This window comes from Mirounga angustirostris, unplaced genomic scaffold (assembly GCF_029215605.1).
Source record: "Mirounga angustirostris isolate CCGP_5_RB_7025 unplaced genomic scaffold, mMirAng1.0.hap1 SCAF_13, whole genome shotgun sequence".
In the NCBI taxonomy this organism is placed as follows: Eukaryota; Metazoa; Chordata; class Mammalia; order Carnivora; family Phocidae; genus Mirounga; species Mirounga angustirostris.
Genome location: NW_026991721.1, coordinates 65,151,472 through 65,166,804, shown reverse-complemented (window position 1 = coordinate 65,166,804; position 15,333 = coordinate 65,151,472). Strand labels below are relative to the sequence as shown.

At 45.8% G+C, this 15,333-nt stretch overlaps 1 protein-coding gene across 12 annotated transcripts in view; it reads right to left on the bottom strand.

Moving 5' to 3' along the window:
• Nucleotides 1–15,333, bottom strand: part of TEAD1 (TEA domain transcription factor 1) — a 255,110-nt gene that overhangs the window by 60,322 nt on the left and 179,455 nt on the right. For 10 of the 12 annotated variants that reach the window (XM_045894123.3, XM_045894121.3, XM_045894116.3 and 7 more), the window contains 3 exons: nt 9,192–9,256; nt 6,752–6,814; nt 6,600–6,662 (listed from right to left, as the gene is read on the bottom strand). In XM_045894123.3, coding sequence (XP_045750079.1) covers nt 6,600–6,662; nt 6,752–6,814; nt 9,192–9,256 — 191 coding nt within the window. The remainder of the gene's footprint in view (nt 1–6,599; nt 6,663–6,751; nt 6,815–9,191; nt 9,257–15,333) is intronic. The other 2 variants (XM_045894114.3, XM_045894115.3) reach the window with 1 other exon arrangement.

Genomic DNA, 15,333 nt, shown 5'->3' with positions numbered 1-15,333 from the left:
GGTCCAGAGTGTGGCGGCGGTCTGCAGGATGCCCTGCTGGCGTGAGGGAAGGAGGCCACTGGGCAGGGGCGGGACAACCTCGCGGGGCAAGCGAACACACAGAGAGACTCAGAGCAGGAAAGTCTAAGTAGGAACTCTGAGTAGCGCACAAAGACTGCTTCCTGCGTGGACAACACTTCTGCATTCGTTCTACGGGCTGGGATAATAAATCCCTGGAGCTTAAAAAAAAAAAAAAAGTTCATGGCCTCTTGGTCAATTAATGGTGAGTGAAATAATTCAAAGGAGGGAACAATTTCTAGAGTGGCAGCCCAGTGTTCAGACCTACCACACACTGCCCTCTCAGACAGGACGCTGCTCCTCAACGCTCAGCCGGAGGCGGCAGGGGAATGAGGGGGGACGAACCTGCTATGGGGGACGTCACTGCAGATGCAGCTAGTGATGCGGGGTCCAAGGGAAAAAAGTCTGCATCTGGGATTGCCAAATGCACATTCCACAGACCCAGAGGTCACGGGAACGCTATGTACCTACAAGGCTGTTATCTTCTACCTTAGAACTAGAACCAGGCCTCGTTACGAAGCCACCTAAGACCAACCTCGTGCCTGGAGAGCAGTGGGCCACAAGGATTTTGTCTGGGCAGGGACCACAACATGGCATGCCCATCGTTGAGAAAGATTCCTCAAAGCTAAGCTCTATTTTAGATGAGCAGTTAGCACTCTGATTTGTCCCTTAAGGCACTTTAGTCAAGAAGATTAAAACAAAAAACTGAAAGTGTGTTTAATGTCCAAATGTCTGGCACACTGGCCACCAATGCCTTGTACTTCCTTATCTATCTTCGGAGGCGCCTGAATCTCAGCTGCACTCTGCCTACCCCCCTCGCCCCTTCTCGCTACTGTCCCAGTTTCTCTGCTCCTGGTTCTTCATCATCTCCTTACATCACTCCCCGGCCACTTCAACCGTTCCCTCCATCTGCTTGCCCCTGGCATCCCTCCCTTACGGTTACAGTCTGTGTCCAAGGTCATCCCAAATTGTTGGTCAAATCTACCTTGGCTTAGGCTGCTGTATGTTAAAGAGGCTCATGTTGGCGGCAATGGCTTTAGCACAAATTCAGAGTAAATGATGGATGAAAACCTAGATTCATCTTAAGACAAGGGCAAAAGGAGAAAATAGTCTTCACCAGATTTATTTTCTTAGGGAAATAAATGGCAAGGAAAGATACTGTTGGTGGGGGTGGGGAAAAGAGGGAGATTGAGATCGGCTGGGAAAGGAGGCTGGGGAGAGGAAATTAGAAAAAGTAAGAATAATGTTTTGCCATTTGATGCATTCCACTGAAAAAAAATTAAAGGAAATACGTCCTAATGAAAATGATCATTTCTGGTTGATACGAATATAAGTATTTTATAGTAATTCTCTGCACTACTTAAATTATATTTAAAATTTAGCAACCCAAATTCATAGTTAATTGTGATGCACACCCTCAGTCAACTGCCATTACTTTAAGAGAACCCAGCCTTCAAAAACCTAAAAGTTCAATGGTGCTACTGAAAAGTTCGGGTGCACACTTTCCAACTTCGTAAGGACTGGAGCTTTAAACATCATCTACTCTTTAAAAACACTGAGGAAGGAAGAGTTCACAGCAGTCAGAGTGGACCGGAGCGGGAACCAGCCGCAGACGGCGGGGAGCGCTGACGTGAACCACAGAGATGGGCCCCAGGGGGGTGTGGCTGCCTGGTCCAAGCCCTCACCTCTCTCTCTCTCAGACTACAGCAGCCCCTGAATTAGGCCGCCTGCCTCCAGCTCTGCCTCCCTCCTGGCCATCCCTCTGAAAACAGTGGGAGAGAGCTTTCCAAAGCTTACATGTGAGCGCTCCCCACAGGTTCCCCATGGCCCAGAGGTGACCCTCACTCTCCCACAGATGATCTGGGACCTTCCTGTTGGGCTCCTTCAGGCTCATTCCCATCCCGTGCCTCCAAGTAATGGTGTTCTTTGTGATTCCCCAAACACCCCCCATATCTGAGGGGGAACTGTCTGCCTTCCTCAATGCCCAGTTCTAATGACACCCCCTCCAATGAGGCTTTCCTTAATTCTCCCACACTCAAAACCGCCCACTCTTTTCACCACTCTGTTCCACTGCAGACTCCCCTAACTGCGGGACAATCTACTGGAAATCTAGTATTTCCCCAAATGTGGCCAAAAACAACAGAAAAGTTTAGTGGTCCTCAAGAACAGAGACTCTGCTTATTTGACTCTCTATGCCCAACATCTATCTACTCAAGGGTCTAGACACACTGGATTCTCAATGAAAAGTCTGCTGGACTGAATTAATCATTTCTGTGCTTTATAAAGTTCAAATCTTTGTGGAAATCTTAAACTTCCCCCAAAACAAATTTTGTTACAAAGGTTAAAATTAGGGGCGCCTGGGTGGCGCAGCTGGTTAAGTGTCTGCCTTCGGCTCAGGTCATGATCTCAGGGTCCTGGGATCGAGCCCCACATTGGGCTCCCTACTCAGTGAGGAGTCTGCTTCTCCCTCTCCCTCTGTGTGCTCTCTCTCTCTCTCAAACAACTCCCTCTGTGTGCTCTCTCTCTCTCTCAAACAAATAAAATCTTTAAAAAAAAGTTAAAATTAAAGCCCACACATTTTTAGGGTGATCTGGCTCACAAACAGGCACTCTGAGAACCACTTCTGCAATCAGCAGAAGCATAAAGCTGACTTTGGAACTTATTTTAACAGATTTTCAAGAGCTTGACTTTCGTAGCTAGGATGATTCCTCAACTGTGACATGAGAATGACCACTCTCTTCGTGACTCTGCTTCGGAGGAATATGGTGGAGCACGATGCAGAGCGTGCGCTGTCCTGAAAAGGCTGCAGGGACAGCTGAGAGGAAGTTACCTCCTTCTCCCTTGGCCTAAAGCAGAGGGGTTTTCAAACCTTATTCAGTGGAACAGCCAAAGAGACCATTGCTAAGGATAAAAGAGCACGAGCTTCAATTAAAACAGTGTTTACTCATTTAGGGGTGTCTGGGTGGCGCAGTGGGTTAGATGCCTGACTCTTGGTTTTGGCTCAGGTCCTGATCTCAGGGTGGTGAGATCGAGCCCTGTGCCAGCCTCCGCGTTCAGCTGGGAATTGGCTTCAGATTTCTCTCTCCCTCTCCCCCTCCCGCTCTCCTGCTCTATCAAATAAATAAATCTTAAAAAAAAAAAAAAAAAAAGAACAGCGTTTACTCATTTATATATTAAATGTTTCGACTAAGATTTCAATCTGAAAAATGAGTTTGTGACTTAAAAAAGGCTGGAAAGCGACCAGCCTCAAGAATTCTAGCACACCCTTCCCCGGAAAGGAGGGAGGGTTATAGGCAACAGGGCTCACAGGGAAGCCACACCCAGCAGCAGCCCCAGGTGAGCAAACTACTTTTTCCAACTCTGAGGGAGGACAGGATGAAGCTTGGCTTCATTCTTCAAAGGAGGGCTACAGGCCTTTGTCTTGTAAACATATGGAGAAGTGCCCAGCAGTGGGCTAAGGCCGGCAGGCAGGCACAAGTCCTGAAGTGGCCAGTGGACAGCCACCTCCCTTCCAGGAGGCCTTGTTACATCTTCTCAGGCAGGGCACAACACCTCTGTTAAGTCTGGATACTTCCTGCCACCCTCTACCGCCCACCCAGAAGCTATCCTTCTTGTCTGCTGGGATGACTTCAACCTTCTGTAGCGGCTTTATCGCGTCAGTTCGTGTGGGAGGCCAAGACAACGTGGCTATCAGCCTGACCCCACAACGAACTCAGCCGGGAGGCTCATCCCTGCCTCCCACAAATGTGCGGTTGTTACACTCCAGAGCTGAACGGGAGAGCACGGACAAACAGGCAAGATCGACCTCTCCTACGAGACCACTTCCCGGTGATGGCTGGTTAGGAAGGTTAAGGAAGGCATCGCTAACGTCAAGTGCCCGTGGGAGGTGAAGGCGGCAACATCTCTGCACGTAGGCGACAGCCAGTCTCGTGCTCCTGGACCGTCCTAATGTCCTCTGAGTGGTGACACAGCAGCTCTGTGGCTAGGACCTCACGGCCCCAAGTTACGGATGATCACCACAGGGTCAGTCACACATGAAGCCCACACGTGGACCAAGGGCTCGGTGTTAAAAAATTCACCTTGCTTCTAAAATGTGGGCGCTGAGGAAAGGGTCGGTAGCAAGAGCTGCACGCCCAGCTCCAGGGGACGTGAGGGGTGACACGGGGTGTGCCAGCTCGAGGCCTTCTGCTTGAAAACTTTCTCCCACCTCCACTGGATGCAACCCCGCCTGAGAGAGCAGTGGTTTAAGATTCAGAAAGATCTGAGTTCAAATCCCGACAGTGACGTGTACTAGGCTTGGGGGCTCTGGGCATATCCGTTAAACTCCTGGAGCTCTGGTTTCCTCACTGTTATTCCCCAGACTCTGAATAATGGAACTTATTTGGCAGTGAGCTCAATGGAAAGAACCTCCAAGAGGCCCTGCAGTACACTAACTCCTGTCTCTGCATCCCCATCACCAGGCAGTGCATCCCTGGGATTCCCTCCACGTTTGCTCTTGGCTCTTTCCACTAACACTTATCCCACGGTGCCCTATAGTTCCCATTCCCATCTCCACGGCCAGCTCTGTGAATAGGGGGTTGACTGGTTAAATGCCCACCATGATGAACACCATGCCCGGAGCGCTCAATTGGTATTAGCTGATGGGAAGAAACAAAGGCCTCCCTTCTTCCAAGAATAATGTGGCAGGGAGGAAGGCAAGTAACTCCAAGAAGATGGAGGTGGTTCTGGGGGCTGAGCCGGTTGCTACCCTATTGCCTCTGTTTCCACCTCCTTAGGTCGGCTCCCAAGGCGAGTGGGCCATGGCTGAAAGGAGGGGGGAAGTCACCTTTTCTTATTTTGTAAGAACAAGCATAAATACAACCGTGTGTTTGTGTGTACACGTATGTATAAAGTAATGGTAAATTGTTTCCAACGAGGAAGACTCTTCAAAATTCCCAAATGAGAAAAAGAGCACTTCCTGCATCCCATGGGGAATCCCTTCTGGACAGGAGAGCTTTATTCACCATGCACAGGGCTTCTGGTCCAGGGCTGTGTGCCCCGGTGAGTCAGTAGGAACCACATGGATGGTACAGAAATAAGAGCAATTCATAACATCGCAGATGGAAACACACAACTGATGTCTGTAAACTTCTTTTGTACATCATTAATTCGTTAGCGCAGAGAAACCAGAAACAAAGTCAGAACTTGAGCAAACACTGGGGTAGTTACATCCGCATAGAGAGGACGGCACCTTTGGTTAAAAAGCAGGATCTATGAAGTTATCTTAGTCTTCCAACTGCTCAGCCCGTGCAGCTAAAAGCCAGCCACCATCAGCCACACGTGCGAGCGAGCCAGCATGCTGCCCACTGCAGAGGGCCACCAAATGCTCCTTCCTGGTCACTAGTCCTGTTCCACAGCCAGCCTTGTTTGCGTAAAAAAAAAAAAAAAAAGTTGGAGGACTTTGGGTAGGATCCCAGTGTTCACCATTCAGTGCTGTGAAATCACACTTTGTTCTTTAGGTTTAGTACAAAAACAAATTTAATGAATGTATGGAAAAAATCGGAACAGAACAACAACAAAAAAGGCAGGTGGGAAAGGCAACAATATGGGCTCCAAACTCATTTTTATTATAAAGCAAAGCTCTTCTGGGCAAACTATAATCCCTCTGCATTTCTAAAATCGGGCATTATGGGGAAAAAAAAAAAAGTCATGTATGTTTTACTGCAAATTTTGGAAGGGGAGAAAATAAGGAGAACTTGCATTTAAAAACTGTCAGTGCCTCCATTTTTGCTGTGAAATATATTTTCAGAGAATGGAAAATGAGACACCTGTAAAGAACAATTAAAGTGAACTCCCGTATAAATGGAATTACAAACATGGATTTAAGAGCTTTCCCATCTCTATGATCTTTTTTTAAGACCTCACCTCAAATTTCTTTTTTTAATAACAGAGCTGTACACTTAAAAAACAATATTGAGCAATGTGGAAGAAATCTGGCAGAAAATACTCTGTGTTTACAGAACACATTTTTCGAAAAATTAAGTGAAAAAGATGTGTTTTTCATAAGTATTCTTTAAAATACATAAAAAGCGTAAAACAACTTCTAAATATTCTTTTAAAGTAATTTCATGATAAAAAAAAAAAGTAATTTCATGATAACTACTCTGGAAGTGATTCTTATTTTATTTATTTACTACTTCTACACTAACTTTGCGTCTCTGGACTTTTTTTCCCCTCTCCTAGCCCGGGGCTGTTTGGTGGACATTTGAAGGTTAAAAAAAAATCATGTTTCTGTGCTGAAAAGTTATCAAGACCAGCTCTCTGCTGCATTTGCATTGTTATTAGGGACACACACACACACACACACACACACACACACACACTCTGAGCTTAATGTGAGGCTAGTACAGAAAGAGAGATTAGACACAAAGAAATGTAAACAGCTCTCACATGCGAGGAAACTAGGTTACGAGAATCCCAGCACCAGGCATTCACCAGTCACCATGGAAAACAGGAAGTGAGATGCATAGCAACCACAAGCCAAAAAGCAGGAAAGCGCATACCTTTAGCTTGGAATGAAAATCACGAGATTTCCTTCTGGCAAGAACCTGAATGTGACTAGACACCTGCAGGGTAGGGGAAGGGAGGAAAACAAAGGAAAAGCCTGTAACCATGGAGATGAAAAGCCCCCTACAACTGGGCAAGCCAGACGTACCTTAATGGCGGCTTGAATTTCTCGAACTTTCTTTCTTGCTAAGACCTGTATATGACTAGACACCTACATTGTTCGGGTTTATGAGGGGAAACAAAACAAAACAAAACAAAACAAAAAAAGGAAATCAAATATAAAATCGCTACTCCTTGGGAGGGTTTTGGGGTGGGGGGTGAGGGGGAGGTTATTTGCATCTCAACAAAGCTCTGCAGTTAGGAATACACAGTCCCAGCCAGACACCAAGCCCCCAGCGCTGCTCTAAGCTTTTCAGACTGGGTCATCACTGCAGTGACTTGATTCAGGATGAAAGTTAGGCTGCTCTTAGTTTTCTCACCAGGGAGAAATCACGGGCACGGGATGAGAGGGAGAGAGTGGGGTTGTTTTCTTTATGAAATTTAAAAGGTGGGGCTAGAGGTAAATGAAAATATTTATAGCTTCTCAGTATCAGGAGGGAAAATCCCTTCTTCTCAATTTAGAAGAGACTATCCATAAATTAGCACATTCTGCAGAATCAAAAAGCTGAAGCCGTCGGTTATATTCTGATCTCATTAAGAGCTCTGGATTCTGTAGCAAATGTTAAAATAATACTGACATGTAAATTAGATCTCAAAGACAAATGGAAAGACCCAGTTAGCAGAGCAATTTTTTTTTTTTGCCCTTATAAATATCTTTAATCCTTCCACTCTTTTGGATATTGACTGGGCGCCAAGTGGATTTGCATATTATTACAAAGCGAAAAGTGTGAATACAGCCAGCCAGCCATCCTGTTAAAAATCTGGGTTGAAAACCACACGATTTGCTGAACAACAAATTCACATTGGAGAGGTATCACCAACTGCTGCCTAAAAACATCCCCAGGATGCCGGGTGTGGAAAGCCAGCCAAGCCCAGCTTCTGAAACACAATGATTCCACTGGGTAAACAAATTTGCATCTCTTTCAGCGAGACTTGGTTAAATTTAGAAGAGTCCCCCAGTGAAGGGGTTGGGCACATGACCAGAGCTCCTAGACCAGCACACAGCTCAGGTCCAGGGCTTTCAGCATGTTGGGAATTAGAGCTGTCTGTTTCAGAAATTTAGAACCTTCCATTTAAAAGTTCAGCGACTCAGACTGAGAGGCGGTTATTTCATTTCAAATACTGACTCTAAAAACAGGATTTAGGGTAATAAAAGATCCTTTTATCTTTGAGTTTCAATGATTAATTTTTTTTTCCAATTTGCCTTCTTTTTTTTTTAAAGTACGGAGAAGCAGGAACTCCCCCATCCTCTTCACCCCTCCATCCGGCTCCTGGTTTTACTTGTTCTCACCCGAGTTTTGTTCTTAGGTGATTCTCTGACTTGCAGAGGGCCACTGTCCACTGTTGCGGGGGGGGGGGGGGGGGGGGGAGACCATCCACTGAACAGACAATGCCCCGCCTCTACGTACTGGCAGGAGGCCACGGCCCTCTGTGCTGACTCAGCAGCCAGGCTCCCGGCGGGGGCACATGTAAGCATTCCTGGGGAAAAGCTCTCCCCGCCATAAACACTCATGAAAACAACTCATCATGGAGCAGAGAACTGGAATCTGCTGCTCACACTTAAAGAGACCACAGTTGAGCTCGCCTTTCGGTACGATGATAGTTTTTTAAAAATCCATGCCAGATAGATCCGCATAGGTCAACATTAAAAAATAATTTTGTTCTGTTAACAACTCACCCACGAGGTTGGTTTGATTCCCCCCCTACACACACCGCTTTTCCTTTCTTTTTCTGTTTTTCGTTAAACATGAATTTCTCATCCCTTCCAGTTCTGAACTGGGTCAGGGGTTTGGGCTGCTTTGCATCAGAAGGAACAAGGAGAGCCAGAGCCCTGACAAAGGGCAGAGCAAAATTCCTGACACTGCTCTGCACAAATGTATTTAAGTTGTAACTTCATTTCCGTCACAGCAGCTACTGACAAAAAGCCGTAGCTGAAGGAGCAACCATTCCCTGGACGCACACCATTCAGTATTATGTTCAGGCCAAGACTCACGGCTGCTGGGGTTACTGTTTCATCGAAATGATGACTCATGGGTAATGGTTCCAGGATTTTACAATGCGCAAAATCTCCAAGTTTCACAACTTCTGAGCGTATTCGCATCTGCAGCTTTTGCAGTGTTTACAGATGCGCAGTTTGGGAAAGAACTAGAGGTATTAAAATACGGTACAGGAGCAGTGCCTACACTCTCCTTCGTGGTGACGCTTTCCCAGATAGGTATGAAAAGGACTCCGGAGACCACACAGTGAGGGGTCACTGAAATGATGAACAGTGAAAACTGAGCCAATTGAAAACACCTACAACACTGATGTCCTTACAGGGAACTCAAATTGGGGGCTCCTAGGAGCCAAAGCACAGACAGCCACTGCAGCCAAAATGCCTCGTTGGGGCCATTCGCCAACATGCACAGTGTCCAGGCCGGTCAGTTTACCTGTTTTCTGGTCCTCGTCTTGCCTGTCCTGAGTTTGATGTATCTGGCTATCAATTCATTCCTACCTGAAAGAAAGAAGAATTTACAATAAGATGGGTTACCTTAAAAAACACACACACAAAAACAAACAAACAAAAAACCCAAAAAACAGCCTCTGAAAGCCAAGAATTTAGAATCAAGACTTTTTAAGCTGGACCACATCAAAAACTAATGCTGTATTGTATGGTGACTAACATAACATAATAAAATTTAAAAAAAAAAAAAAGACTTTTTAAGCTGGAGCTGTACACTCACTAATGCTAGAAAAATAAAACAGTACAATTGTTTGTAATAACATTTACTAGAGGAAATTTAGCATGAAGGGCATTTAATGATGAACTATGATTAACAACTGAGGATAGAAATGTGCCTTCTTGTTTCTTTACATGCTCGCACCTAACACGTATGAACAACAAACACAGGATGCGCACTGCGAGTCCACAAACCCATTTCTGTTTCTGTCTAAGTTTTCATGCCCGTCCCTCCTCACCCAGGCTTCTAGCTAACTCCACTTAGAGTCAGTATAGCCACTGCAGAATGAACTGCTCCTACCATGAGAAGGAGAGTAACAGTATAAAAGCAGACATTCCCTACAGGTAGTCACTGTGCTAGGAACTAACTCTACGCAAGATCATGTTCATGAAAAAGAAAAAAAAAAAATGACTTAACCTCCTCAAAGCTCTATAACCTGTAGGGGAAAGAAGAGGACTACAAGTATATACAAACAGCCCCCGTGCCCCTAGCCCACCAGGAGACTGAGAGGTCTCAAACAGATCATCTGACTTTGAAGATGGGAATGTGATGGGGAAAAGGTGTCCCTGGAGCTAAGTGGGGTATGTATCGCTACTACTACACGAATAAGAACCCACTCGTGCAGTTACCTACAATCATTAACTGCAAGGCTCGCTCTAGGGTTTGTCTGTGCTGTCCTACTTTCCAGAAAAGGCTGCATACCTGAAGATGGCAAGAGTTTTGTCCTTCGACCCAAAGCCTCCCCAGTACCCAGCACACTGCTGGGCACGCGGAAAGAACCAATGAGGAAAAAACAGAGCCTCTGGTGAAAGAGAGGGACCACCCCTCACCCCCCCACCCCCGATCTACCCTGGAAGAGTAAAGAACTGGCCGCACGAATGAGGACTGACCCAAGAGCGTGCAAATCTCATCAGAAGGTTCTAGAGGCTCCCTCAGCACTGCCCAGATGGTTCCTGTCATCATGGCTCTGTCTGCTGCCTGCCTGTGTTAGGACCACGCAGGACAGGGTCACCACTGGAAGGCAGAGGAATCATGAATCCTGGGGCTGGGAAGTTCTTCTGGGTCATCCGCTCCCACCGCTAGAAGCCTCAATTCTTAGAAGCCTCACCCAGTACTTATAGAATTAAGGAGGCAGTCCATCTTACCTTAAAACATATTTAAGGGGGAAAAAAAGACCCTTCTTATTTGGGACTTCTTATAACTTTCATCCCCGGATTCTCCTTGTTCCTCTTAACAAGAACAGAGCTATGCACATGACTGACTTTCAGATATTAATGATAGCTTTCAGGTCCTCCTGGAGTTGTACCCAGGCCAAACCTCTTCTGTTCCTCTGTTACCTGTGACAGCTTTGGAACACTACCATATCCATCCAGGGGCCATCCTTTGTCTCGTTTCCTTTCATAGCCTGGAGCCCAGAACTACAGGGGTGCTCCTCCTATGACAAGTCCACAGCAGAAGTCTATCACCTCCCTCATCCTAAATACTGTACCTCTATTAATGCAGCCTAACGCTGCATTTGATTTTGGGGAACCACAAAAGACTGTCAAGTTTATGTCATTTGAACTCCTCGAGGTCTTTTTCATGTAAATTACTCCTCAGATATATCCCTACCTCTTCACCCAGTCTTTTCATGCATAGTTGGGATTTTTCTGACCCAAATACAGAACCTTACGTTTATTTCCATTGCATTTCATCCTGTTAGATTAAGCCTATCATTGCAGCCTGTCAGGATCCTCTCAGATCCTGATGCTTGTCTGAACTTACCCTTTCACCACAGGAAAAGGACCTCTAAATTCAGGTTAAAGAACTGCTTCTCTAAGCATTCTCTCTCAAACTTTTGAGAACTACCAATATCCCCTCTAGTGTCATTGGGGTCTACTTCTCTATCTCTCAGATGGTTGTACAGATTTTGCAATTTGTCTCAAAGGCGTGCTGACAGCAGAGTCCGGCCAGGAGTGCCTAATTACCAGAAGCCAGACCTAAATGACAATGTCTGCAGACGAGCCAAGCATCCTCCAAACTCAGGGCCTCCCTGTGCGTCCTGTTCAGGGCTGTCTGAGCGGCCAGCATGAAATAAATCCGGGGTTCTGTATTATGTGCAATTTCATCCGAACCTTGTCCAGATAGCAAAAACGTCCCCTGGCCCCCTACTCTCTTTCCGTGAAAGGAGACAAAGTTGTGTGATGTGCATGACACACAACCTCTACAGCTGATTCCTTATGGCACTTGGTGGAATGGTGAGATCAACACCCAGGACAGCCACATCTGACTGTACACAGCCTGGGGGTCCATGCAGATGACACCCCTTGAGTTAAGCAGTGTCAACTCAAACTCTGGTTAAATTTAGCACGTCTGAAAATTATTACAGACGTGTCTACAACAGGCCCTCCCTGAGCAGCTAACTCATGCCGAGCACTACGTCAGAGCCACCATTTCACCCAAACTTGCCGTGACTCTTGTTTCCCGTTCTTAACGTAAGATCACCTTTCAAAACCCTGTGTTCTTTCTTCCCTACCATGTTTGAAGCCATGAAAGGTAATTAACTTGAGGTTTCTGTGTTTCTTGCCTCCATAAGGAATACCTAAGTTTTCATGCCTGCCGCCTCCATAAGGAATACCGCTGATTCCGACTGTAAATTCAAATTCAACTAACTCTGAGTATCTACCTGATCCGAACAGTGTTTGTTAATCACTTTATTTCATGTGAATTTTCTAATCACCATGAGGGCAGCTCTGTATACACAAACACTATTTGGACTTACCTGGTTTTTAAAAATGAGTGTGTGTATATGTACGTATGTATGTATGTATGTATGTATGTATGTATGTATTTAAGATTTTATTTGAGAGAGAAAGAGAGTGAGCAAGAGAGAGAGAAATGCACATGAGCCAGGGGAGGAGCAGAGAAGCAGACTCCCCGCTGAGCAGGGAGCCTGACATGGGACTCAATCCCAGGACGCTGGGATCATGATCTGAGCTGAAGGAAGACGTTTAACTGACTCAGCCACCCAAGCACCCTTATTCATTTATTTAAAAAACAAATTTAAACACCCTAGTTCATCCTCAACTTAAATATCCTATTATTTTTATAATCACTCTCTTGTTTGGGGGGTTTTATTTATTTTTTTTAAAGATTTTATTTATTTATTTGACAGAGAGAGACACAGCGAGAGAGGGAACACAGGCAGGGGGAATGGGAGAGGGAGAAGCAGGCTTTCTTGCAAAGCAGGGAGCCCGAGGCGGGGCTTGATCTCAAGACCCTGGGATCATGACCTGAGCCAAAGGCAGACGCTTAACGACTGAGCCACCCAGGCACCCCTGGGGTTTTTTTTTTAAAGATTTATTTATTTATTTTGAGAGAGAAAGCATGTGTATGAGCAGTGGAGGAGCAGAGGGAAAGAGAATCTCAAGTAGACTCCACACAGAGCACAGAGCCAGATGCGGGGCTCAATCTCACGACCCTGAGATCATGACCTGCGCCGAAACCAAGAGTCAGACGCTTAACTAACTGAGCCACCCAGGAGCCTCTATAATTGTTTCAAAGGGCCATTCAAATAATTTCTGGTCCATTTTACAAAGCAATTACAACTCCTTTAAACATTTAAAATTCCATATTTAATTTAGAATATAGTTCTTTTAATTATTAGAACTGTTTGACCTAACTTCTAAAACCTTCCTTAAACAACTCTTAGAAACCTAATAAATTATCTTAAACACTCTAATACTGCTTAAGAATCTAGTAAGACTTCAACCCTCCCAAAAATCAAGTCTAAATCAATTACTTCACTGCACATTTTAATTTGGGAAAACAGGCTGACCTGTTGCATGGGCCAAATTATTTTAAATAATTACTTAAAAACATCAAATATGTGTAGAACCTCTAAGTCAAATATTAACACTATGGCTTTGATTCTATTAAAATCTTCTGTTTTTCAATTCTAAATCTTCTCAGGATTAAAATATGCCTACCCATTATGGAAAAAAGTATGACATTTCAAATGATTTAGGAATATCTTTTTGGCACTTGGGGTTGTACGTATTTTGGGGGAATCAACTAGGTTCTGATGGATTTTTGTCAGTGGCCTTGACAGAACATCCTGAGCAGGATTTATATGTATTTCTACAGCATGGTTCTCCAAATGGGGTGAATCCATATAGTCCAGAGCCCTGGATTTGAACTTTGGTCCTAAAGTGCAGAATTCCTTTATCAAGGACTGGGAGCTTAGGGCACCAACAATCACTGATGTAACTTAACTGGCAGTTAGCCTTGGCTCCACACAGCATAGTCTTGTTTTATAGATGTTAGAAATGTTAACCCTAATTTCTCTCACTCTCTCTTCTAAAACACACACACGGGGGGCGCCTGAGTGGCTCAGTCGGTTATGCATCCGACTCTTGGTTTCGGCTCAGGTCATGATCTCGGGGTTGTGAGATGGAGCCCAGCATCTGTCTCTGTGCTCAGCACGGAGCTGGCTTGAGATTCTCTCTCCCTCTGCCCCTCCCCGACTCGTGCTCGCACTCTCTCCCTAAAATAAATAAATAAAATCTTTAAAAAATAAAACACACACACACACACACACAGTGGTGCTTGATCCAGTAAACCTCACATTACAAACGTGACTTTCAACAAAGGTAATTGCAAAGTTATGCATGACATTCCTAAACTAATCCTACTGTCAAGTGGGGACCATCTCCTTTGTGCCTTACACTATGCCTGCCTGGTGCATCAGGGATAGAAAGAGAAGTCAGCCTGCCTGCCCACAGGGAGGGCACTGCCCAAAACAACAGCTAAAAAGAGCAAGCCAGCTCTCCAGGTCCCACTATTGGGACTACTGCCACGAAAGAGGACCTGATAACATGCACGTGTCCTCGGCCACAAGTAATTGAGAAAGTCTAGAAAGCCTTCTTCCCCAAAATACTAGAACATAATCTAGGCCTTGAAGGACCGATGGCATTTTCTCCAACATTTTATTATGAAAAATTTCAGACACACAAGTTTCTTTACAGAAATTTCACAGTGCACACTACAGACCCTCCTCCTGGATCCCACCATTCACTTTGTCTATACTTGCTTTGACACGTCCTTCAATTCCTCTACCCGTCCGCCAAGCTGTCTTATTTTACGGGTGCTGTTGCATTCCGTGTGGCGGTGGTGGTCACAGGCACGAGGGCAGCCCCCCTAACACCTCAGTATGCATGTCACTAACTAGAGTGATCAGACGGATTTTGACAGGCAGAACAGAGGGGCGTGGGTGGAAGGCCATTCCAGATGGAAGAGCTGCATTTCCTTACACATATAAGCAGGAATCTGGCACCTGCAGAGCTGTAGGCTCCCGTGACCACTGCACACTTCCTTTCGGAGCCCACGAGTTTCCAGATTCTATGGTCTGCACGCTGCACACATCAGCTCCTTCTTACTCCTCTATACGTACTTGGAATAGCTAATAGAGCTGAGCGGCAATGCCACACTCCACCACTAAGCATCATTACGCTACAGCTTCCCTGTGGCATCAAATGTCCTTTAGAAGCACACACCGTTCTTTCCGTGTGAGGCTCGGCAGCTGCGGCCGCCCTGGCTGTTCCCAGAGGCAGGAGGCAGCAGGAAAGACAGACCGAGCCTTCCTTGCCACTTTTATACTGGGATCCTTCCCCGGGCACTGCAATCCCGCTTTTATCTCATCCTTCCCCTTTCTCTTACAGAACACAGCACCGTTGAAAGTGAGCCATCGCGGCTTCTCCTGCATCCCGGGTCGCCGTGAAACCTCCCGCTAAAGGGGCGAAGGGGAGCGAGACCCCAACGGAAAGGCGTGGAGTCTGCACTGGGCTTGCCTCGCCTAGCCAGAAGCCTGGTT